Genomic DNA, 24,824 nt, shown 5'->3' on the forward strand with positions numbered 1-24,824 from the left:
TATAATATATATAAAGTGCGTTGAGGATGGAATGTCTCCGGATGACGTATGCTATACACGAATGTCATGTCATGTCTTCTCTTTGGCGTTTGGTGCCCGCAAGAGGGCTGCTTCGCTTCGCCGCAGTTTCCTCAGTGGAGCCCCAGGCCGTGCGATCCGTAGCCGAAGCTCTCGTGTCCCGTCTTCACGAACACGGGGATGGTCTTGTAGATGGGGACGGGGTGGGGGACGGGGACCTTGACGGGGACGTGCACGGGGTAGGGGACCTTCTTCTCCACGGGATAGGGCACCGGGTGGGCAACCGGGACCTTCACCGGGATGTGAACGGGATACGGAACCTTCTTCTCGACCGGGTAGGGCACGGGTTTCTCCACCGCGAATGGCACGGGCTTCTCCACGGCCACGGGGTACGGTTTGATGACGGGGTAGGGCACGGCGTGCGGCACGGGCACGCCGACCGTCTTCACGATGGGCACGGCGACCGGTTGCGGCACGGCGACGGGGATCTCCTTGGTGATGGTCACTGTCTTCTGTCCGTACAGTCCGCCGCCGTAGGAGCCGTGTCCGGCGTAGGAGCCGAGTCCGGCGTAGGAGCCGAAGCCGTAGCTAGAGAGGCCGTGGGACCCGTAGTCGAGTCCCCCGTATCCCAGCCCGAAGAGGCCTCGTTTTCCGGGCTGCTTGGAGCCCTCCTTTGGCTCCGATTCCTCTTTGGCGGGCACTTCGGACAGCGCCAGTGCGAGGACGCACGCGAATACCTGGGAGAATTAATGAGGAAGAGAGTATTTAGACCACAAAGCAAAAATTATAAAAAATAAAGATCATATTGACCGCTCCGAGCCTCGCGTCAGTTATCAGTAGCCAGGATTTTGAAATGGGGGAGGGAGGGTTTACCCGAGATTTCGGGGCCATTCAGGGGTACATGGAAAATACCCCAGGTCAAAGGGGGGTCCCGCCCCCGGAATATTTTGGGATTTTTTTAAATGTTGAAAAAGTGACTTTTAGGACTCATAAACAGTAATTTTGTAAGATTATTTATTAAAATAAAGTATATAAATTATATTTGGCGCCTCTTTTAAAGACTCAAGGGGGATTGTAACCCGAATACGTAACTGCTTCATGTTTTTACTCATTTATTTCATCTCATTTCAAAAGTAGAGCTTATCCTGATCAAAAGATTTAAAGAACTTTCATAATCTCATATTCAACTGCTATCAATCGTTTCAAACACTTAGCAAACACGTTACCACACGTAAGTATTACTCATCACGCGTAATAATAACTGAAAAATGAAAAAGAAAGGACCACCGCAATATCGACCGCTCCTCGCCTCAAAGTACGTATTATGTCAAATGATCATTCCACTCACGCGTATCTTGAATTCCCTGTTCAGAATATTTTATTTGTAAAATTTGAGCCCTAAAATCATGCCTGAAATTTCGTGCATAAAATCGTACGTCAGAATACCTGTCTACAAAGGTATCTTTAAAAATCACACTCGCTGTGCTTTAGAATGGCCTGGCGGTCGAAACGCGTCGTACGTTTTTAAATAAATTTTTCGAAAGTGAAGGATCTAAGGTTTTCCCTGCGAATAGACTGGAGGAAGAGCTCTCGGGTTTCCAGCCGGGTCAAGGGCTTTTCTGCACCGACGTTTCGAAGGCTAAGTCTGCCATCGTCTTCAGGGTGAATGAAGGAGATTAACCCTGAAGACGATGGCAGACTTAGCCTTCGAAACGTCGGTGCAGAAAAACCCTTGGACCCGGCTGGAAACCCGAGAACTCTTCTTCCAATTTTTCGAAACTTTACCATCTCTCTTGTTCATTAAATCACAACATAAGTTTTTGAAACCTAAGTCGGTAAGTAAAACATTTCTGTGGTACATACAAACATTATTTTGTCAATGTGTCACTTGTCACTTGGTTCCACAAAATATAGCCTTCTTGTCTTAGGTTGGAATACATGAATTTGCTCACTTTTGAGAAAACTTTTTTCAGGCGAGACGTGTCGGAGCTGTTCCATCATGAATGAAATATTCTTTGCAGGCTCCTCTTAAAAAAACTTCTTAACGAAACCGCGTATTTCAACGTTGATACATCCTTATCAGTTATCGTTTAGGGGTGAAGTTGTTATGTTTTTATTACTTGGTTTTTAAAGATATCTTCAAAGGATATTTCATTCCTACTTCATTTATATTATCTCCCCGAAGAGTATTTAGTGTTTAATGCTATGAATGTGTACGTATTCAGAATGTTATTCACAAAAATGAAAACATATTTATTTACTACTAGAGTAAAGGTCTCATGAGAACTGTAACGCGTCAAATCTAATGACTGAGAAACGAGACGGCACACAATAATTGAAAGCATTTATCGAAGTTCGTTTCAAAATTTCTATCCAAAATAATTTTAAGAATATAGAAAACTAATGATGCAAGGAAACTCTAACATTAAAGTGAACGAGTTTACTTGACTCGTATTATTTATTAACGCAAAAAATGTACAAATATTAAAATCAGAGAAAAATGAATGAAATTAGCCAAATGACGTGGACTTTTTCGCACACACTGGGTGTAGTGAATGCATCCTCATTCTGGGCCAACTTTTCACAAACCATGAGGTGTAAAATTGAATGCACTGCACTTACACTGGCTGTGGTTTGAATACTCTCTGATTGTGCTCCTTTTTTGATGCAAGGAACGTGCTTAAGGGTATGATCGGATGTCTTGTAGGAGCTAATTGTGGTTCAAGACATTCCCTTGTAATTTCAGCACGAGTGAGAACTGTTACAACTATTGGAGAACAATGAAGGCATGCTCCCAACTCTTAACCCCACCAAAGTTTGCGTAACTATGGAGTTAAACAGTGTCTACTGGCTTCCAGCAGCTATAAATGGAATAAATTGACTTATGCTAGACGGAAGTTATCCAAGGCTCAAATATCTCTCGAAATAAACCAGTAGCAAATTAGATAGATTCAATGCACCAAAGGATGAATGTCGTCATGTTAAAATATTTAACTAAGTCAAATATTTTTTCATGGCAAACTTCGTCTTTTGGTGCATTTAACTTTGCACCCGTGCGCGTGATTGCGTGCAAAGTCACTTGTTTCTGCAGTGCTTTAGATAGATTCAATTATCGGGGGAAGCAAAAGGTGTCGTTAGTCTTCTCCAATCGATTTCAAGACTGTAGATCGTTTTATGTCGTAATTCACGAAAAAGGTCATTATGCTGTGGTTCAAAATAAGTGAAGTAATTCCATGGGAAAATAAAAAGATTGAAACTTTGTAACTTTTACTCAACTTAATATTAGGCAAAACTCTAACCTCTTCAGCACAGAGCGTATTTCATCTAGTCCGAGTCAAGCGATCCTAGAGCTAAACTATCGCAAATATCATGGTCCCTTATTGTTTGCGGAAGTGAAGGCCGTTTTACACGGGGCACGGCATTGCGCAGGTTAGAGCTGCATTAATTTCTAAAATGGCGTGGAATTGCGCGAATGCGAGAACGAAATTAGAGCAGGGGCTATTTTGCTGTCTCGTATCCACGCATTCTCGCATGTGTTCTAGCAATTCACCGCTTTACACGACGTAATTTTGATTGCGCCTTCGCACGTACGTGAGATTGCGCAATTCCTTGGACCGTGTAAAACGGCCTTAACAGCACCTTATATGTATCGGTCTGCTCTCTATTTCTTGAAAATCAGACAGAAATTATTCTGCTTAAAAAATCAAAGTAATTCACTGCAACTCAACTCACCAGTATTGTCTTCATCCTAAATTCACTCCTTAAAGTCTCCGTTTCCTCTAAAACGGTACGGCAGTCTGTCCAGGTGGGAACGAGTGTTGTTTGATATGTCACTGTGGTGTCTGCGTGAGCCTTATATATATCCTACCCCCTCCTCTGTGAACTGGCGGATGAGGTTGGCTTTCCCTCGTGTCTTGTGGGGGGCGCCTCCACCTCCCTCCTCCCTCATTAGCGTCTTCCCATATTGCACCAAGAAGCACCCCGTCCCGTCCGCCTCCCACCACTACTCCTCTGACTTCGGCCTTCTCCTCTTGTCTTTCCCGGAGATCAACAGATAGGGTTCCCGTGTAGGTGAACACGCAGGCATCTCGAGGAGGCCGCGATTGCCTTCTTCCTTTCGTCCGATTAACATCTCCGTAATCTGGCTGCGATTCCAGTTTTCGGGAGCCTACCCATTTGTATTTTTTCCTCGCAACAGGGCGCTTTCTCGCCAGCAGGAGCATCTGGCAATCGCAATGGTTGCATCAAAATGTATACTAATGCACTCCACACAATCCTGCATAAAAATTTTATATCACTGGGCTTTGTGGTGCAACGTGAATAAAGGAAGCTGCTTCAAAATTAAGTATAATTAGTCGAAATATTTGAGTTGACAGATCTTGTTTTAGTCGTTTCTTATCTAATGAGATTGGGTGAAAAAATATTGAAATCCATTCAATAATATATATATCAGCGGCTATTGAGCAGTTCAACTATTTAGGAAGTACGTTAGAGGAAAACAGATACAGTAGTAACAAAATTAGGAAGAGAGTTGCATTAGCGAAGGAGGCGTTCACGAACAGGAAGAAGCTTATGAATGTTCGCTCTGTAATAATTTAAAGAAAAGGTTAGTGCAGAGTCTGATCTGGGGCCGTATTCTGTAACTCCAAACCGAACGGTGCGGCACCGATTTGTCGGGTGCGACGTCACACCGACTCCCGGCAAGCAGTGGTGCAATTCTGTACGCACCCGATCGGTGCGGCACCGACGTGAGGACGGGAGATCGTCGGTAGCCGTACCGACAGCAAAAAGGTGTCGGTACGGCCACCGACTAGTGGGTTTCATGAACTCTCCGGTGCGCATTGTACGTTTTATTTTGTTTTTACCTCATCACCGAGTAAATAATGAGGTTTGCTGCAATGTTATCTTTTTCTGCCCCTTCGAATACGCCTCTATAATTCACTGTGTCATCATCTACATTGATTACCTTGACAGAAATATAAGATATTGGTTAATAAACATGATATTTGCTAACATATAATGACTTTCTCTCATTTATGTTACCACTTTCACTCGCTTGTAATAGGCTTTATTTCTCTCTATCATCATTTATGTGCTCCTTTGAAATAAAAAAAGATATTTTTGATTAAATACGAGTTTTTCCGCAATGTTATCACTGTATCTCACTCTGAATAGGCAACTATTATTTCACTCAATCATCATTTGGCGTTTCTCTCGGCATAGAAATAAGATGTTTTTATTCAAGTATGAAGTTTGCCACAACGGTATCAGTTTCTTTCATTTGTAATAGGCAACTATATTTCATTTGATCGTCAGCCATTGATTCCCTTGACGATAAAAGAAGATATTTGTTAATGAGTATGAGGTTTACCGCAATATTATCATTTTCTCTCACTTGGAATGCGCAACTTAAACATAATGTATTTCACCCAATCACAATTTCTTTACTTCCTCGTCATTACACTTCTTTTAATAACATCCAGCTCCATATTTTTATTACAATTTCCTAACTTGGTCCTCTAATATAACATTTACATTTGCTTTTGAATCCTACGTTCACGTTCCATGGCCTGTGATTTTCGTCTGCTACGGTGGCAATGGCATAACCTTCACATTTAGACGGAACTTACTTAATGACAACTATATTACCAAATCATGAATAAATAGCAATATACGGAACCAATATTTAAAAAAAGAAACTACGATCTCAAGGATAGTTTCAATGATTCATTCCTGCAACAACAATCTCCTTCGCATACAAACTTTATTGTGATGTTGTAATATTGTTTCCTTCGATTCTGTTGGTACAGCATTACTACCACACATTGTATAAGCATTGTTTACAACTTATCCAATACCTATCAATTATCTTAATATAGCAATAAGTCGTAATTTCCGCAAACAAAAAGATTGAGAATGACGACAAAAAACTGTGCCAATGAGTCTTCATTTGTTTTTACCCTTCTTTCATTGGTGGGAACACGTTAGATAACTTCTAACTTCGGATTTTCCCTGTTTGGGAAGGAAGGGGAACCGTACCGACTGGTTTGAAACCGACGACCTTACAGAATCGCTGAAAGTGCCGTCGTCGGTACGGAATGATGTCCAGTCGGTGGGCTTGAAAGGGAAACAGATCGGTGCGGTACCGACGATATACAGAATACGGCCCCTGGAGTGTAGCGCTTTACGGTGCAGAAACGTGGACACTAAGGAGGGAGGACGACAGAAGACGTGGGTGTGGCGAAGAATGGAGAATTTGAAGTGGACGGAGGGGAGGAGGAACGCCGAAGCGCCGTACTACATGGTGGGTGAGCAGAGGCAGCTTTTAGATGAGATACGGAGGAGACGGAAGGTATGGATGGAGCGAGCACTTAGCGGGGAGGGGATGTTGGAAACAGTGTCAGAGGGTAGAATGTTGGGAAAACGAAGGAGAGGAAGGAAAAGAATAGGATTTTTAGATAGAATGAAAGGGAGTAGGACTTATTGTGAATTGAAGAGGGAAGTGCATGATGGAAGGGGAGGCTCCCAGAATTCTTCTTCAGCACTCCAGTGAAACCTAAAATAATCGGTGGAATACCTTAATAATAAATATGTTTGCCAAAGAAGCCACTTCAAAATGAAGTATCATCAGTTGAAATATTTGGGTGCGCTTGTCTTGTTTTTTATGAATATGAACAACTTTCAAAAAGTCGTTCCTGAAACAATTTCTTGTTACATTCGCATTTTCTATGAACCAAATTGGTAGGATCTTTATGTGAAAGTTGTTTATTTTTGGTGAGTTGTCCAATTGGCTGGAAAAAATGTTGGGAATTCGATTCTGCATTTATAAATCTGACTTTAAGGTACTTTCTATTTCCACTAACAAGTATCAATAAAGTAAATACTAGTTGTATTACTCTGACTGGGTGATGCATCAAAACATATTGCACTCCACATAGTTCTGCTTCAAAATATTATATCACCGTGCTTTGCGGTGCACTGTCTATCAAGAAATCTACTTATAAATTAAGTGTAATTAGTCGAAATATTTGAGTTTATACAACTTGTTTTAGACTTTACATATGCGCTGAGACTGGATGAAAGAATATAGGCATTCTCATAAATAAACAGGAGTATTCCACACTCTCAGGAACCCGAGTTTGGTGCCTAAGATGTTCAAAAAGGCATTGGCAATGGGCAACCATCTCTATAAGCCTTCTGCACTAAACAAATAATACGACACTCAAATCACGAAGTTCACTTTCGTAGAGTCCCTTGCTTAGTGGCGAAAATTACTACCATGTTTTTATGAACATTAACAACTTTCACGAAATCACGCATTAAACAATGTCTTATAATACGTTCATTTTCCATTAACCAGGTTGGATCTTTATGGAAGTTATTAATTTCTAACGAATCTTCCAAAATGGTAGAAAAAATCACTGGAAATCGCGTTCTGCATTTCTGAACCTAACGCTTTAATGTATATTCTATTTTTACTTACAAATAACAATAAATTAAGTATAAGCTGCTTTGCTCTGACTGACAGTCGTTAGTACTTAAATTAGCGTTCATGTACGGAAAACCAGACAGCCATATGATGGAGTAAGGGACCGTGATCCCTGTCATTTTTGCTGTAGTACTTTAACATAGTGGTGTTCAATTGAACAGTTAATGCGTTAATATATGAATAACTTTCGTTTAAATGACTGAATGATGCAGAATTTTCACCAATCTATAGCTAAATTTTCTTTCATATAGAAATACATTCAGAATTTAATCAGATGGCTAAGTATTATTTTCTTCCCGTGGCAGCATATGAGTTTTTGATATTATTTTTCTTTAGTTTTCGAAGATTGAGTTGAAAATTTCTCGTGACAGTAGGTGAAGGTGGATCTCAATGCTCCGAAATGGTCTAATTTGAGACGTAGAACAACCTGATATATCAGTAATACATTAAATACATCTAATGTTGTTAACTTTTCACCCTGTGATGAATTAATTGTGATGTATGCACAGGGATGTCGACTTACAAAAAATATTGGGGGGGTCCAAACCGGGGATCTTGCCCCGGGAAATTTTTTAACTAGTGAGTTTTAAGTTTTTTTAAGCATTTTAGAAGAGTAATATGATCAATATTAGAACTCTGATAACTCGAATCTCGATATCTGGACACTCCGGGGAAAATCAACATGCCTGACACATTTTTTCCTCACACCTAGAACGAATTTTTGAGGGGGCTCGGGACCCTTCAGGCGCCATGGAGTCGGCGCCACTGTGTATGCATTCCCTTGATGGTAGAAGATGAAACTGTTATGTGGTTGCTACAAATTTATGTGTCAGAAATTTCTATCTAAAGATCAAACTCAACAGGATTACTTTTGGCGCAGAAAAAGCACGTAATTATTTTGAAACCTATATTTAGGCATTAGCTATAGGGTCTAAAAAACAAATATTCAATTGCGATTAAGATATATGCAATGAGTTTTAGAGTCGTAAATGATAGTACCTATCACGTGGAATATATTCAAGGTAATTTTTAGGCCTTGGTTCATTACAAGAACCGATGACTACTGCATGCAAATTTTGTTAAATAGGCAAAATTAGTAACAGATTTTAGTAGATTTATATGAAACTATATCCACAGATTACTCAGTAGTGAATAGAATAATAGCATCGTAGTTTTCCGATTGATTCATTACATTAGTTTTTTTGCTGATTATCTGAGTTTGTTTTTTGCGTGTTTAAGACGTGTGTATGGAACGTAGGGGGTGCTTTGCGTCTTAATGCATGAGGGGATGGGAAATTAATTAGACCCACCCCGATAATAAAGCACAGCGGTGAGTTTGAACGCGGAGTTTCACATTGCTTCCGCCAGACGCCCTTTCACCTATCATCTGAGAAATTCGTATTCAAAAGATGGCGCAACATCCGTAACTTGAGACCAAGTCAGAGCCCCCGGAGAGAAGCTAATTCTCCCTCTTGTGTTACGGGTCGAATGTATCACTATTATGCGAACTCGGGAGCCATTCAGTTGGTTTAGCGTCAAATCAAAGAATTTGGGTCGTAGCAGACGAGCTTGTTTACCTGCAAGTTGCAATTGCCTCTTGAAATTGAGCAACAGTTACGCTTAAAGCGAGAAGGCATTATGGACACAAGTTCAGTTTCATGTGATGGGAGAGAAGTTTTGAAGGTCTTACGTTTTTAAGGAGAGAAACGATCCGAAATTTTTGCTTTCCTAGATCAGTTCCTCTTGCATGCTGGTGATCACCCCCTGCCAAACACCCTAGAGGTGGCTCGCAAAGTATTATGTAGATGTAGATTTGCTTATAAAACGTGAGTCAAAACGCAAAGACAAACATTGAAAAAAATTGATCAATTCAGAACGCAATAACATGTAACAACATTTTATAACTACAGTGGAATTCCGCTTATATGAAAACGTTTATTGCGAACAGCTCCGAAATGAAATATTTTCCGAAGAAAATTAACATTTTTTGTGTACAGTACAGTTCTTTTATTTAACATTTTGGCCTTAAACAGTACATAATGATTCGTTTACTTTCAAAGTTTAAAATGTTGTACACGGCATAAACTATAAACTACGTGCAGTATTCAATAGTTTATTTGAAGTAAATAATAGTAATGGGGAGTGATAGACTGCCAAAGAAGGCGGAGGGCGAGTACGGTTTCGTCCAGTTATATAAAGGGTCCTTTGCACTGCATACGCTTGTGATTCATTTTTCTGTTCCAAACTGGTTATTTTTACAATTATTTTGGCTCATACGAACAGGGTTCGGCCCCAAATTGTTACGATTGGCGGGACTCCACTGCATAAAAAAAGAAGGAAATCAACACAACTTGCGAATTTCGATTACTAATGGATTTAAATCATAACGCGACGAAGGTTTCACTCCTTTGTATCATCTTCACCTGAAGAAGAATTGAAACTCGGGTCTGTTGTTTGCTATAATCAAAATTCTACTATAAATTATCAAATCAATTAAGAACCTCAATATATTTCTTGGTCCAACACAAACTATAAAGTAAGAGATATTTTCCCGAACGGATAATTACGGGAATCCGTTTTTACCCCGAAAAAGTAAGGACTGGAATAAATGCTAGGTGGGATTTCGTTAGGCCCCTTGCACACACACCGATTTTGGACGGCCGGTAAAATATCGGCCGATATTTTACCGGCGACGCGTTGCTTGCACACACGCCGGATTTTTACCGGTCAAACGATAAGTTGCTGTGTTTTTGAGCCGGCGCCGATGATCCACAGTGACAATGGCCGGCAGCTAACCGGCATTTCGTCGGTGCCGGCGCGTGATCGGTGTGTGTGCCAGCTCTCATGCCCTGCCATTGTTCACTATTAGAATGTGGACGGCCGATATTTTACCGGCCGTCCTAAATCGGTGTGTGTGCAAGGAGCCGTAGAGTACTTCTTTTTAATTTGTCAACGGTTGTTGTCCTAGCAAACCCCTTCGAGGAGGCTGAGGAGTAGTTTATAGATTTAGATGTATTATCATAAATATAAATTTGAATATGAGTATGTGTTGAAGTTACCTTCAGGAGAGGAGGCCCCGCGCTCTCCCCCTCCAACGAAATTTATTTATTTACTTTGAATGTTTTTAAAACAGTTTTTTTTTACTTTTTATGAAGTAGGTAGACTGCTACGGGCGTACAGACAGTGTTACCCAGATGTTAAGCGAATTAGGCTGGGAGCCGTTGGAGACTCGGAGGCTGCGCGCTAGGCTTAGATTGCTTGAACAATTGAGAATGGATATCTTTAAGAGCGACATAGAGAACATAATATTAGAGCCACACTATATTTCCAGGTCCGATAGAAGCGATAAATTAAGAGAGGTGTTTTGCCGAACGGATAGATATGGGAATTCGTTTTTCCCCCGAACCGTAAAGGACTTTAATAAACGCTAGTCCCAACCTCGTTAGAGCACTTCTTTTTTTTTATAGCTGTAAACGGCTGGTGTCCTAATACCCCCTGCCACACGCCTTTTATGCGGCTTGTGGGGTATTATGTAGATGTAAACGAATAAAGTCATATTCCCTCGAACAATAAATCACATCTACAGATTTTCAGCGGAATTTCGTTAGATCATTTCCTTTTTATCTGTTAACCCTGCGCAGGGCGCGGTCTGGAATTCTCTAAATCGGGGCGAGGTGAGCCTGAGAGGCACATGACGGAAAACAATCTCTAGAACGCCGTATTAAGTCAAACTTCAATTCGCCAAAATCATCTGCAGGATGGAGGCAATAAGTGAAATTTTTACTTTTATTTCTGAGTCTTATTTATGTACAAAAGCAAAGTGAGTCAAAATGAAAAAAATCGCGTCTCGTCCGACCCTTTTGAGGGAAGGTGCACCAGAAAAACCGATGCCGGTGCCTGTCCCGTCGGACCGTGCACTACGCAGGGTAAACGGACCTTTTTCGCAACCTTTTTCCTCTCATTAATAATAATAATCTTTTATACTCTGAAGCGCTTTATTTCATTTCCTCCATCCAAAATGGCTCTCTCTCTCTCTCTCTCAAACAATCCCCTGTTCACTCCCCTCCCCATCACCATAGCGCCCTCAACTCCAAAACTCCAAAATTAAATACAAATATGCATGCAAATAACAAAAATACAATGTAAGCATCAGTGCATAATGAATTACGCCAAACATCATGAACACAACGTTACATGTTTTAACACCCTCCACCATACGCATATAGCGGCGGCTTGCGGAGTAGTATGTAGATGCGTAGCCTACGTTGTATACAATTATGCTAAAAAAGAAACGGACGCTGTAAAAGGTCCTGTGTTTAGGAAAAAAACACTTTGTCGGAAATACCTATAATTTCGAAATCATTTTTCCGTTAAAATACCAAAAATAAGTGCCAAAAGTAAATAAACAAGCTAAATTTTATCATAATCCCGAAAAGAGAACTAAATTTGACATAAATAGCGTCTCCTTCAAACGTTCGCCATTCATTCCCATTCGAATTTAGTTCTCAAAACAGCGCACCAGCGCGGCGACAATTGGAACTAACTCCAGACATACTCATTCTGCCCTTTTGCAGCTCACGTTGGACGGCCTTATGAATAACGCAGGCTACGGTAGATGATAATGTAGCCTTGTCTTTTGCTCGCTCAACCAACCCTTCTCCCGAAACGCAAAATAACCGCTTAGCATGGAGGGCTTGGGTCAAGTGGTCTCTCTGGCTCTCAAGGGATTTAAATCGTGGATCGCATCGGGCAACCACTCCTTCGGAGACTTCGACACTCGACTTACTCCAACTTGCATTTTCGTTCACGGGCATGATCCCAGCGCAGCAGGAGGGAGCGCAGTGTACGTATTTTTTTAAAACTCAAAAGGTCAATGGGGTGTCGGCATTGTTGGTGCTTCCTCTTGTGCTCTGGGTTCAGTGGGGTGGGTCGCCGCTCTGGTTCTGCCTCACAAAAGCACCTTTTTACCCCCCCCCCCCCCTGGTGCTGTAGCTCTGCTTGGGGACGTTTCCAAGCGAGTTTTTTCGTGTTATCTAGTCTCTCCGGTCTTCTCCCGGTAACCTCAATCCCTATTGTTTGCGCACCTCCCGCAGTCAAATGTCCTTGGGATGGGTGTCTGCCTTTTCGCGTGGAAGCTAGCGATGATTGCAATCCGAAAGAATTTTGAAAATGCCGTGCAATGCTGTGGAAAGATCTAGGGTTGACATTGGGGACACTGGGTGTGGGGAAATTGATGATTATCGACCCATGAATTGGAAGCACGTACTTTATTCTGTGATTATGTTATCTTTCGCACCATTACACAAAATATTGCCATGTGCCCCTAAGTTGATTAGGCAATTAAATATCAGGTACTATGAATTAATTTTAAACAAGTCATAAAATCAACCCTCTTTATCTTTATATCATAAAGTGTGCCTCAAAACAGAATTATCCTCCAGAGTGTAATCAGATCTAGTTCCTCACTCACGGTAGCATTGATTGTGATTCCGTCTTCAAAAGAGATTTTATTATCTCCTAAATAGGGGGTCTGAAAGAGAAGTCGGAAAATCGGGTCCAGAAAAAATGCCCTTTACCATCGACAGCGAATTTGAAATTTATGTACGAAGCGCCACTTAGGCTAAATGGTATTTTTTCCGATGAGACAGTGGAATTGAGTGTAAAATATTTTAAGTGATTTTGAATAAACATTTTATATTAAGACAAGCAAAATTTTTATTGGCTTAAAACTTGTTACCACCTAGTTTGTACATGCTGTTAACAATTTTTACCTAGAAAAAATATGCAATATCGATGCCAAATTCTTTATATCCATGTATTTAAATCCGGTTAAAATGCTGATGTGGAAAGTTGTATAATTTATATAGGGAAGCGTGTGAAATTTACTGCTTCTCATTTCTACATGAAGTAATTTCTTGAAGTTACGCCTCAAGCTATTATCTTTTTGGTTTGCTAACTTAAAAATATTTTGTCAAGCTCTACTTTACATTCATTATAGGATAAAAGCTTGAAACATGCGTATACCTCAGCACTATTTTCAATTCATTGCAATAACAATTGATATCAAATAGTTTTTCTATTTATCGAAAATATAAATAATTTAATTAAAAAGATAAAATCATTGCCTCCTTGGTTGAATAACAAAGTTGAAAACAATCAGTCAAACAAACAGTTGAATCATGATAATATTGCAGCTGTGGAAGCTTTTGCAATCAAATTGTTGCAAGTCGACAATGGTCGGGTGGTAACATACAGCACAAGAATATATAGAGTCCAAAATATAAAATGCTAAACATAAAAATAAAAAATGGCCCTCACATTTCAATTTTTTCAGTCTGGCCATGAATATTTTCCTCGGATGAAGATCCAGGGTGTAAGGTAAACAACACAGCGTCCTGCGCCTCCCGTAGGGACACGATGGATTCGGGCGAAACGAGAGCACGTTGGAAGACACATTAGGGGAGGTACCAGTCGGACCCGTTGTGGGTGGATTTTTTTAACCTTTTGGGAAGCACTTTATATCAGTTGTCAAAAATCTCCGAAGTTCGGCGAGCGGTGCAGAGCAATCCATTTAGGCCACCTAATGAAGCAGTAGGAAGTTGTTGAAGTTATTTCGGGTTTCCCACCGGATAAGGTTCTCCATCTCTGCCGACGTTTCGATGGTCGTGTCGTCCATCGTCATCAGGGCTTGAGCCCGGTGAGTCCCGATGAGTCCGGTGGGAAACCCGAAATAACTTCAACAATATCATACGCCGGGGAAACCTCAGATCTTTCTTCAAGCAGTAGGAAGGTTCAGCACGGCAAATTATAGGGTGGTTTCCTGTTATTTTTTTATTCCCTAAATAGCAAGATTATTACTCCTGGAGTACGTATTTCACACTTTTAGATTTTTAAATGAAGAAATCTATTTTTCGCGATTAAATGAAATGTGAAAATTTTCAAGCGCGCGAAAACGCGACGGCTAAGTACGAATGCTGGGTAAAGCCCGTGTGACGTCATTCTGGATCCGGATGCTGCCGTGTGAGGTCACCTTGGTGCGAGGCTATGAGTGCCACTACGATACAGGCTGCTAGCAGGTAGCGCTTGGCTTAAATAAGGATTATTAATACCTTATCAAACGAAGGAAACTTTCCGACCTCAGGCAGTTCAAATAGGTGATTATTAAGAGATGTGCCCCTGAGATCTGTGCCTCATGCATGCATTGGTAATCTCAGACGATGTATAACTCTTATCTACTCGTATACCTTATAGGTCCCTGTGACGTCACGTGGAGTGGAATCGCATGGGCGCCAATCTGACCTTTTTCAAATGCAGTTAAAATTGAGCATTGCCATTGGTCTAAACTGGGATTTCTAAAACTAAATAATTTGTAAATTATGAATACACTAATGGTGGGTAACGAATCGGAATCAATGCCTTTCGTTTTCTTTGATGAAGGAAACTATTGCTAAAAATTGGTTATCTTAAGAAAAAATTATGATTATAATTGTCTCGGTAACGCTGGACGTTATTCCTTCGATGGTTCCTTTGATAATGCTAAGTGACGTTATACAAGTAAAATTTAAGCTTTCTATATTAGTGAGAAATGCCGTTCAGAAACTCGATCCAAGATACGTTGAGCATTCACTCTGGAATGACCACTTCGAAATCTCATTTTAGCGTTCAAGATGACTTTTTCCACATCTCTTGCTCGAGACACATCGAGTAGTGTGAAAGGTGCTTAATATCTTATCCAGTGTCTGTTCTCATAATGGTGTACTATGCATAAGTAAATTGAAGATTACAATACGGAATTGTATGTTGGGGTGGAGCATACTTGAATAATTTGCAACCACTCCTGGTATCTCAGAAAAAGGTGATAAGGGTAATGCTGAGGGCATCAAACTTAACTCATTCCCTTTCCCCATTAAAAAAATAGACATCTTACCTTTGAGGTATTTATTCGTTTATAAGGCCCTTAGAATATTTTATATTAGAGGTGGTGAAAAGAACTTACCAATATCTCATAATCTCCGACATTGTTATACTTTTCGCATACCCAGACTAAGAACAGAATTATTTAAACAAAGTTACCTATTCTTGGTACCGAAAATTTACTTTGAGTTACCAAAATACAAAACTGACGAAATGAATGTATACAGATATTGCAAAAGGGTAAAGATGTGGCTGTTTGCTCATAATGATGTTTCACATTTGTTTAGGTGAATGAGGTATTGTGATGAATGGAATGAGATACTATGATTGTTTTATGTTAGTTAGTGGTTTCATGTTCCATATGTTCATCTATATATATTATGTTTACATATTATATATGTTTCATATAATAGGGAGCTTATTATTTCTCAATACGAATGATCCAGCAAGGAAACATTTTTTGTCTAATATGTACAAAAGCACTCTAACTGAAGAACGAGTCGGTAACCCCAAAGTGGAGTATTAACTTCAAAGGGGTACCTATGTTCCTGTAGCCATATATTTCTTAAAATTAATATTTGTGTGAAACAATAAACATTATTATTATTATTATTCGTGACCGGCGGAGGGCAAATCGTGAAGCAACAATGCCGAGATAGTGTTCAGCCTGTAGAAGGTGAAATCAGCGGGTGTCTCGCGGGGTGTATAGGAAGGGGATGTAATCGCGCACTGCGTTCGGAGGATGCAGATAAGGGAAACCTTCTCAATGCCGGGATCGCGTTTCGCAATTGCCGCGCCTTTTCCTCCGACTCGACCCGATATCGTAATCGCCTCGTCGCCCTTGTTTCTCCCTGCCCGACCCACGCAAGGGCCCTCGTGAGTGTTTTGGGATGGGATTTTTTCTTCAGGGATTGGGCGCCTGTTATCATTAAATTACGAGGCGTGTTAAAAACATAGCGGGAGTTTTTAAATTTCGCGGGTGTGGAGATTGGAGAGACCGATTGTCAATTTTTTACTGGGTTATCTACATCTACATCTACATAATACCCCGCAAGTCGCCTAAGAGGCGTGTGGCAGGGGGTGTTAGGACACCAGCCGTTTACAGCTAAAAAAATGAAGTGCTCTAACGAGGTTGGGACTAGTGTTTATTAAAGTCCTTTATGGTTCGGGGGAAAAACGATTTCCCACATCTATCCGTTCGGTAAAACATCTCTCTTAATTTATCGCTTCTATCGGACCTGGAAATATAGTGTGGCTCTAATATTATGTTCTCCGAGTCGCTCCTAAAGATATCCATTCTCAATTGTTCAAGCAATCTAAGCCTAGCGCGCAGCCTCCGAGTCTCCAGCGGCTCCCAGCCTAATTCACTTAACATCTGGGTAACACTGTCTGTACGCCCGTAGCACTTTTTGACGAAACATGCAGCCTTTCTTTGTATTTTATTCAGTTCGCGGATTAAGTCTTTCTGCACCTGATCCCATGCTATGTATAGATTGATAGTTTTATTTTGTGGAATTGTGTGAGAGATAACATAATCCCAGAAAAAAGTAATTATGGGTCACAGACCTTTATTAAATGTAGAAAGCTTCGAATATGCCATTGTTAAAATTAATAAAGGCTATAGCGGGATAAGATGGTAAAATCTGCACTAGGCTGGATTCTTATTTGGGATTATGCACTCGAAAGTAAATATTTAGAAACCCCTTTAGCGAAATTTTTAGATGCCTAGGTGGTCCCACGGTCCTTTTATCGTAAAAAACGTGTTTTTTCGAAAAACATTTTTCCTGAGCGATCCTTTGCTTTAAAAAATCTGAAAAAATTCATGAAAGTATACTTTTATGTCCAGATACACCCTGATTTTTTTCATACTTTTTGAGTCAAAATTGAGTTTATGAAAAATATTTTAATTTTTTCATGAATTTTTAGGTTATGTTAGTAATATTTGGCAAACTTTTAAAAAATCATTTTTTGTGTATTTTTTATTGTTCTTTTGAATGGCCGTGTTAGATTTGCCATTTTTACTCCGGAAAATCCTCAAATTTTGAAAAAACCCAATTTTTGGTGTTTTCCCCATACTTTTTAGCAGATAAACTCTACCGCATGTCAATTAATAACGATTTTTTAATTATATTTTCGTTTTTTTACATGGTGGGATCAGGTTTGCCGTTTGAGCTTTAAAGAAAATATAGCCCTGCGTCTTAGTGAGCTCCCTGAATACATGCTGCACGGTATACAACTGCTATGTAAAATCTCTAAAATGATAAAAGGGAAAATATTAAAAATTAAATATAAACTATGCTTAATTAGCATCATTTTATTGAATTTTGTAATTTTATCGAATTCGTATTACAATTGTGGTAGAAGCCGCATACTTTAACAGCTAGTCAATGCGTATTTTTGCATTTGAAAGGGGGACTTGGAGTCTTTGTAAGGATTATTTTGTTAAGATTATTTAAATGTGTTTGGGAGGATAATACAGAACTATTGGGGAATTGATGAGATATATTGTTGTAATGGCACGCTGGGGATATTGTTTAATTATGTGCGCGGGATTGTTGCAGTGCAGTTTGGCTGAGGGAAATGTATTGTTGACAGTCGGTCGTCACTCGAGAAATGAACTGATCGGTGGTATTTTCGGTGCGCGCGAGTGTACTTAATACGGCGAGTCATAACTGTGAGTGGTGGAACTGTACGTGAGCAAGAGGTGAGACTTTAGTACTTAGGGAGTTGAGCATGAATTTAGTTGTCTGTCAGTATACCTGCTATGCCGTGGGAGTTTCGGAATAAAACTGTTTGTTTTAACTGTGTTGAATGAAATCAAATTGAATTATTTTGCAATTAATATATACTGAATCAAGAATTAGGCTTGTATTCGACATAAAATTTGTAGGCCTTACTATTTATGTGTCTTGATCTAATTAAAACTTCAATGATACTGGGTTTCATCCTTATATACTCCAAATTAATTCTATTATTTTCATCCATTAACTCGGCTAAGTAGCAAATGGCATGACCTAACTGATAGGTCCCTGTAAAAAATATTTTGAGGTCCCTCTCAGTCTTCTCTGAAAAATCTTCCACTTCTTCAGCAGTTAGTTTTATCGCAGAAGTGGGTCGCCTTGACCATCAAGCTTTCTCAGCTTCTACTGCTAAAGTATTTTCGTTAGATTCAGAATCCAACATTATTCAAATTATTATATCCTGTAATCCGTCCTCATCTTTATCATTCTTTAAGCGTTTGCCAAAAGTGTTATTAAGATCACACTCAATATTACCGTATGAACGCTGTTGAAGGAGCTTGTATTTTTTGCTAAGAATGCCGAGAATGTCTCTACAACCCGTCTATGTTTTGTGACATAGCGAGATTCATTGGATTCAATCGCACTTAAATTAGACCTTTTTCCTTTTATGGCAGGCATAAGAACCATGAAACCGAGAATTTCTAGGAAGGGTATCACATCCTTAAAACCCCTGTCCACTATGCATATATCACCTTCCTTCATGATAATTCTTATACCAACTGGATCATTCATTACTTTTCTCAATATAGTTGCGTCATTTTTGGTTGCTAGAAAAGGACCAGGTAGATCAACCACGAATCCGTCAGTGGTACAAATAGTGAACGGTTTTAGCTGTGCATATCTCTTCTGACCAGAATATGACTTGCGTTGATAATCATTATTTTTACTCTTCTGACGACTTAAATATGTCCAATCAAAAATCAAAACAAGTTTGTCTTTTAAATTATAAAGTTTTTTTGCATAAACTAAAGTGTGAGAGCTTATTAAATCCTCCCTTTTAATACTTTTTACTACAAAATATTTTGGCAGGACGTCTTTTTCAAATGAGTTGATCACTGATTCACAAAAAACTGACACTTTTGTTTCAATTTCTAATCCAAAAACAGATGAAATAAGATTATTTGACGATGCAGTCACACAGTCAGGTTCACACAGAATTCAGTTCTCTCAGAATTCCACATACTCACAGTTATGACTCGCCGTATTAAGTACACTCGCGCGCACCGAAAATACCACCGATCAGTTCATTTCTCGAGTGACGACTGACTGTCAACAATACATTTCCCTCAGCCAAACTGCACTGCAACAATCCCGCGCACATAATTAAACAATATCCCCAGCGTGCCATTACAACAATATATCTCATCAATTCCCCAATAGTTCTGTATTATCCTCCCAAACACATTTAAATAATCTTAACAAAATAATCCTTACAAAGACTCCAAGTCCCCCTTTCAAATGCAAAAATACGCATTGACTAGCTGTTAAAGTATGCGGCTTCTACCACAATTGTAATACGAATTCGATAAAATTACAAAATTCAATAAAATGATGCTAATTAAGCATAGTTTATATTTAATTTTTAATATTTTCCCTTTTATCATTTTAGAGATTTTACATAGCAGTTGTATACCGTGCAGCATGTATTCAGGGAGCTCACTAAGACGCAGGGCTATATTTTCTTTAAAGCTCAAACGGCAAACCTGATCCCACCATGTAAAAAAAACGAAAATATAATTAAAAAATCGTTATTAATTGACATGCGGTAGAGTTTATCTGCTAAAAAGTATGGGGAAAACACCAAAAATTGGGTTTTTTCAAAATTTGAGGATTTTCCGGAGTAAAAATGGCAAATCTAACACGGCCATTCAAAAGAACAATAAAAAATACACAAAAAATGATTTTTTAAAAGTTTGCCAAATATTACTAACATAACCTAAAAATTCATGAAAAAATTAAAATATTTTTCATAAACTCAATTTTGACTCAAAAAGTATGAAAAAAATCAGGGTGTATCTGGACATAAAAGTATACTTTCATGAATTTTTTCAGATTTTTTAAAGCAAAGGATCGCTCAGGAAAAATGTTTTTCGAAAAAACACGTTTTTTACGATAAAAGGACCGTGGGACCACCTAGGCATCTAAAAATTTCGCTAAAGGGGTTTCTAAATATTTACTTTCGAGTGCATAATCCCAAATAAGAATCCAGCCTAGTGCAGATTTTACCATCTTATCCCGCTATAGCCTTTACATGCATTATGGGGTTTTTTCCCTTTATAACGGCATTATTTTTCAATATCTGGCTTGGTTAATTAAAAAATCTTCTGCAAGAACAAACTTTTTTCTGTTATTTTCGCTTAGTTGTACCGTTGATAGATAACATAAATACTCATACATCCATATACATAGGCAGATTTGGGGGGGGGGGGGGGGGGGCTCCCCACAGACACTTAAAAAATAGACTAGATTTTTAATACAGTTAATATTACGTTCTTTTTATTTTGTGAGTTACGGAGCTGCAATAATAATATTAATAACTTAAATATCAAAATAAAGAGAATATTTTTTACAGCAATTGCTGTATTATGTTTTTAATCTCAAATATGGGAAGACCTGTCAGGCAATTGTGCCCCCCCAGGAAAAAAATCCTGGATCTGCCCCTGTCCCTGTTAATCTATATCTACGTAATACCCCGCAAGTCGCCTAAAAGGCGTGTGGCAAGGAATGTTAGGACACCAGCCGTTTACAGATTGAAAAAATGAAGTGCTCTAACGAAGTTGAGACTAGCGTTCATTAAAGTCCTTTATGGTTCGAGGGAAAACAAATTCCCATATCTATCCGTTCGGCAAAACATCTCTCTTAATTTATCGCTTCTATCGGACCTGGAAATATAATGTGGCTCTAATATTATGTTCTCTGTGTCGCTCCTAAAGATATCCATTCTCAATTGTTCAAGCAATCTAAGCCTAGATTGGACAGATAAAATAGGCACAACGTATTCATCAGAAAATATACTTATAATATGGGAATTTCTCATCCAGCGAATGACGTACGCTAATTTTGGAAAGATGAGGGTAGAGATCGCCCCAGACTGAGTCAAAGTGGTGTGACTGAAGCACATTGAAGTTAGGAGGGCCAGTTCTTTTCCATGAGATAGCTTGCATCCGGGGAATTTGTTGCCGGGTCAAAAGACCTCAACCGTGATTTGAACCCGTAGCCCTTATGGCGGAAGTCAATGCGTTCTGCTTCATTTCAGTATCACGATCATAAAGGTTACAAATTTTAGCTGGTTACCATTTTCTATTTATAAGCAATTATTTTATAAATGTTAACTTGTTGCTCCCTTCAAAGTGCTAGGCGTCTCAGAGAATGGAAGAGGCCCTCCAAAGCTGAACGCGTGAACTTCTTGCGCTTGAGGACTTGTCTACTCTCTCTCGTCTTAACCAATATATCGGGGAATCTTTGAGTGAAGGTGCTCGGGTTGGTGTCGTGGCCTTCGGTCCCCATGGCCCCGGGTACAAAGCCCGGCGGTGGCGGGATTTTTCAGAGATTGCCCGATCCCTACTGGAGTGCCTAATGGAGGGCATTTCAAGTACAAATAACACTCCGTCCGTATGATGGGATGTTAAGCATCGGTGAGTTTTGGGGTGGCCTAGCCCCCCCCATATTAAATGATAATTTGTCTTAAAAAAAAGCACTAAACCTATAGAAATGCCGAAACATTTTAGTCTCGGATAGTCCTTAAAATGCTGTTTTCATGAGCTAATTCACACAAAATTTCCAGGGGAGGTCCCTAGGGACCTCAACTGTGGTTTATCAATCACGGACCTTCACTGAGGCTCATCAATATCCCCTAAATTACCGGCAGTATTGCTGGCCCCCAAACATAAAACTCTAAACTCTGCCCATGCATCGTCCGTGATCCTCCAGCCGCATTTCGTTAGGAGAAGGCTCACGTCGACGCCGGGTTTCGCTCTTCCCTTCCCTCATGACGCAAATGACTGCACCTGTCGGTCGTCTCCTTCAAATACCATATGCATATGCAAGTTAAATTGGTGTTTATTGAGTTTAATTAGAGTTTATTACTAACTTAGTATTTCTATCACTCCTGGTGACGCCTGAAACTATCCACGGTATTGAACACAGGACATTTGTTTTAGTCATTGGTTGACAATACAACCAAATTGCTTGCAAAAATGTTTTTATTTGTAACTAAGTGTGATTAATGTGTGCAGAAAGCGTCTGTGTGCGTGATGGTTCACGACAGTTAGTGAACACGACCTCCCTTCCATTCTTTGTCTTTTTTCAAGGTTGGGGAAATGGGAAGCGATATTCTATCTTCCTTGATTTTAATTCGATTCACAGATAGCAATCAGCGATTATATTAAAATTTTGGTTTCCTCGCTCTGACCTTTGATACTTCCTTCTTCAATTTATCATGATAAAATGATAATAAATCAATAAATTCGTTTTTATAAACAAAGTTTTTCGAAAAAAACTTGAAAGTTAACTTTTATTTTTAGTTTACTTTTCAGTGAGTATGCAACGAATTATTTTTTCTAATTAAAAAAAAACCTTATTCCGTCAAAATTTATTTTCTGAGCGATCAATCCACTGCAATATTTACTGCGTCTCACAGAGACTTATTGAAATCTTTTAGGATTTCCTAAAGATACACGAACATCCGTCGTAATTGGAAGGGGAAGGTTCGTCCAGTCATGATAAGAGTTCGTTCTTTTCAAAGTTTTGGTCTTTGTGAATTAAGTCACTAGGATGATCCAATCAATTCGGTCTTGTGGTTCTCGATGAATCGAAAGAATCGTTAACTCACAATCCGCGAGAACGACTTACTCTATGATTAATATGGACTCAAAGGAGGAAAAAGTTATTGGACTCGAGTTACTGATGATGAATGATTTAAATGATCGAATGATTTATGTCTGATCACCAAAATTAAAAGCGGGTATCCATTATCGTGAAAAGAAATTTGAAAGTAGGATCTGTGGAGATAAAAGAAGAATCTTTAATGGATACTTGGGTACTTTTTAGGAATTTTGTTTCCCGCAGAAAATTATACTTTTCTTAAACCGAGTAAGGTTTCTTCTAAGTTATTAGACTTATTAAATAGACACTCCTCGTTAATCTAAATTAATAACAGTCTAGAGCCTATTTTTTGGGCAGTAAATGAACATTGTATCAGGATAGGATAAGGCAGGTGTAATGACATTTTTCATATAAAATGTTTAACATTTTGTTGGTCAGTAAGAATTTAATGAAACAGAATTTTCTCCGGAAGTGGTGATCCTGTAACCTTGCGAAAAACGCAATTAAAATAAGAGAAGAGTAGTGGTGATATTTTTACGCACCACGGTGAAGTGATAAGTAATGAATGTTAAAATTTGTAAAAACTGCCTAGGCAGACTTTCACCTATAGGGAAAACCCACTGGGCCAAGAGTAGATCCTTGTCGGTGGCTGAAAAGTATCCAAAGGAGATTTCAACGTCCCCAAGTAATGTCCTTAAAACTGCTTCATTGCAAAAATCACCAACAAAGTATCCGTAGGCACTACTTGGCGTGAGACTCCAGTATCCATTCCTAAATCGCGTTTTTTTTTAATTAGTGAGGAACTTGGTGAAATTATGGCGCAAATCAGCGTGATAGAGTGAGCTCCTCGGTCTCAGTGGTGAAAAAGAAAAGTTGTCTCCGATGAAAAGTAGTCTAAAGTTACGGCCAATTAGCGTGACGTTTGACCGATTTTGGATAAACGGAAAAATTGGCGAGAAGTTTTCGGAACGCGCTGTGTCTTTGTCATTTTATATATATAGTATTTTATAACATTTTTACCTTTTTTGGCAATTAAAACAAAAAATCATGGAAGGAGATATTTGGGATGAAAGATAACATGGATAGAATTTGTAATGGATGAGTAAACTCCGGAAGGACATCGAGACCGCTAGGAACTCAATCACAGATACACTACTACCATTGTATGTTCCACAAATTCTTTAATGGTCTGACCCAATTTTCGGCACTATACGCAATGATATTATCAAGGAATAAGACAAAGGGCAACCTAGTCGAAGGGTCAAAACCTGGGTCAGACCATTAAAAAATATGCGGAACATACAATATTAGAGTTTGCATCTGTCATTATGTTTCTTGTTACTCAGTACCACCAAATATCGTATTCCACCCATAAGTTGGTCAGCTAAACTCAATTTCAATACAGTGTTAGCGACGGATTGGTATTAGTTCGTCTGCAGAATGATAGATGGCGTCCCGTTCCCGCTAATATCAAAGTCCTCTGGATGGCAGTTCTCTACACTACTACCTCATAGGGTCTATTGTAGTGTAACTATGTAGTGTATTATCAACAATCCAGAGGACTCTGGCTAATATTTTCTGTGAGTTCTTCAAAACTATGAAGCTAAATTTTCGTTAAGTGTTAAGTTTAAATTTATGGCTATTTGTTTCCGTACGAACCGGCCTAAACGCCGAGGAGTGAGTTTAGCGAGAGAGGTGCCTTTGGAAGTGATAGGAGGTGCACTGTGATAATTAACGACCGTGATTGTGCACTTGCTGCGTGGTTTCACTCGAGTTCA

General features: G+C 39.4%; 1 protein-coding gene across 1 annotated transcript in view; it reads right to left on the minus strand.

Moving 5' to 3' along the window:
• LOC124153260 overlaps window positions 1–24,824 on the minus strand; it is a 46,263-nt gene continuing 21,439 nt past the window's right edge. Inside the window, exons 3-4 of the mRNA XM_046526358.1 lie at window positions 3,751–3,851; window positions 1–755 (exon numbers count right to left, since the gene is read on the minus strand). Of these exons, the coding sequence (XP_046382314.1) occupies window positions 132–755; window positions 3,751–3,851 (725 nt within the window). The 3' untranslated portion in view covers window positions 1–131. The remainder of the gene's footprint in view (window positions 756–3,750; window positions 3,852–24,824) is intronic.

The sequence above is a fragment of the Ischnura elegans genome, chromosome 2 (genome assembly GCF_921293095.1).
Source record: "Ischnura elegans chromosome 2, ioIscEleg1.1, whole genome shotgun sequence".
Taxonomy (NCBI): domain Eukaryota; kingdom Metazoa; phylum Arthropoda; class Insecta; order Odonata; family Coenagrionidae; genus Ischnura; species Ischnura elegans.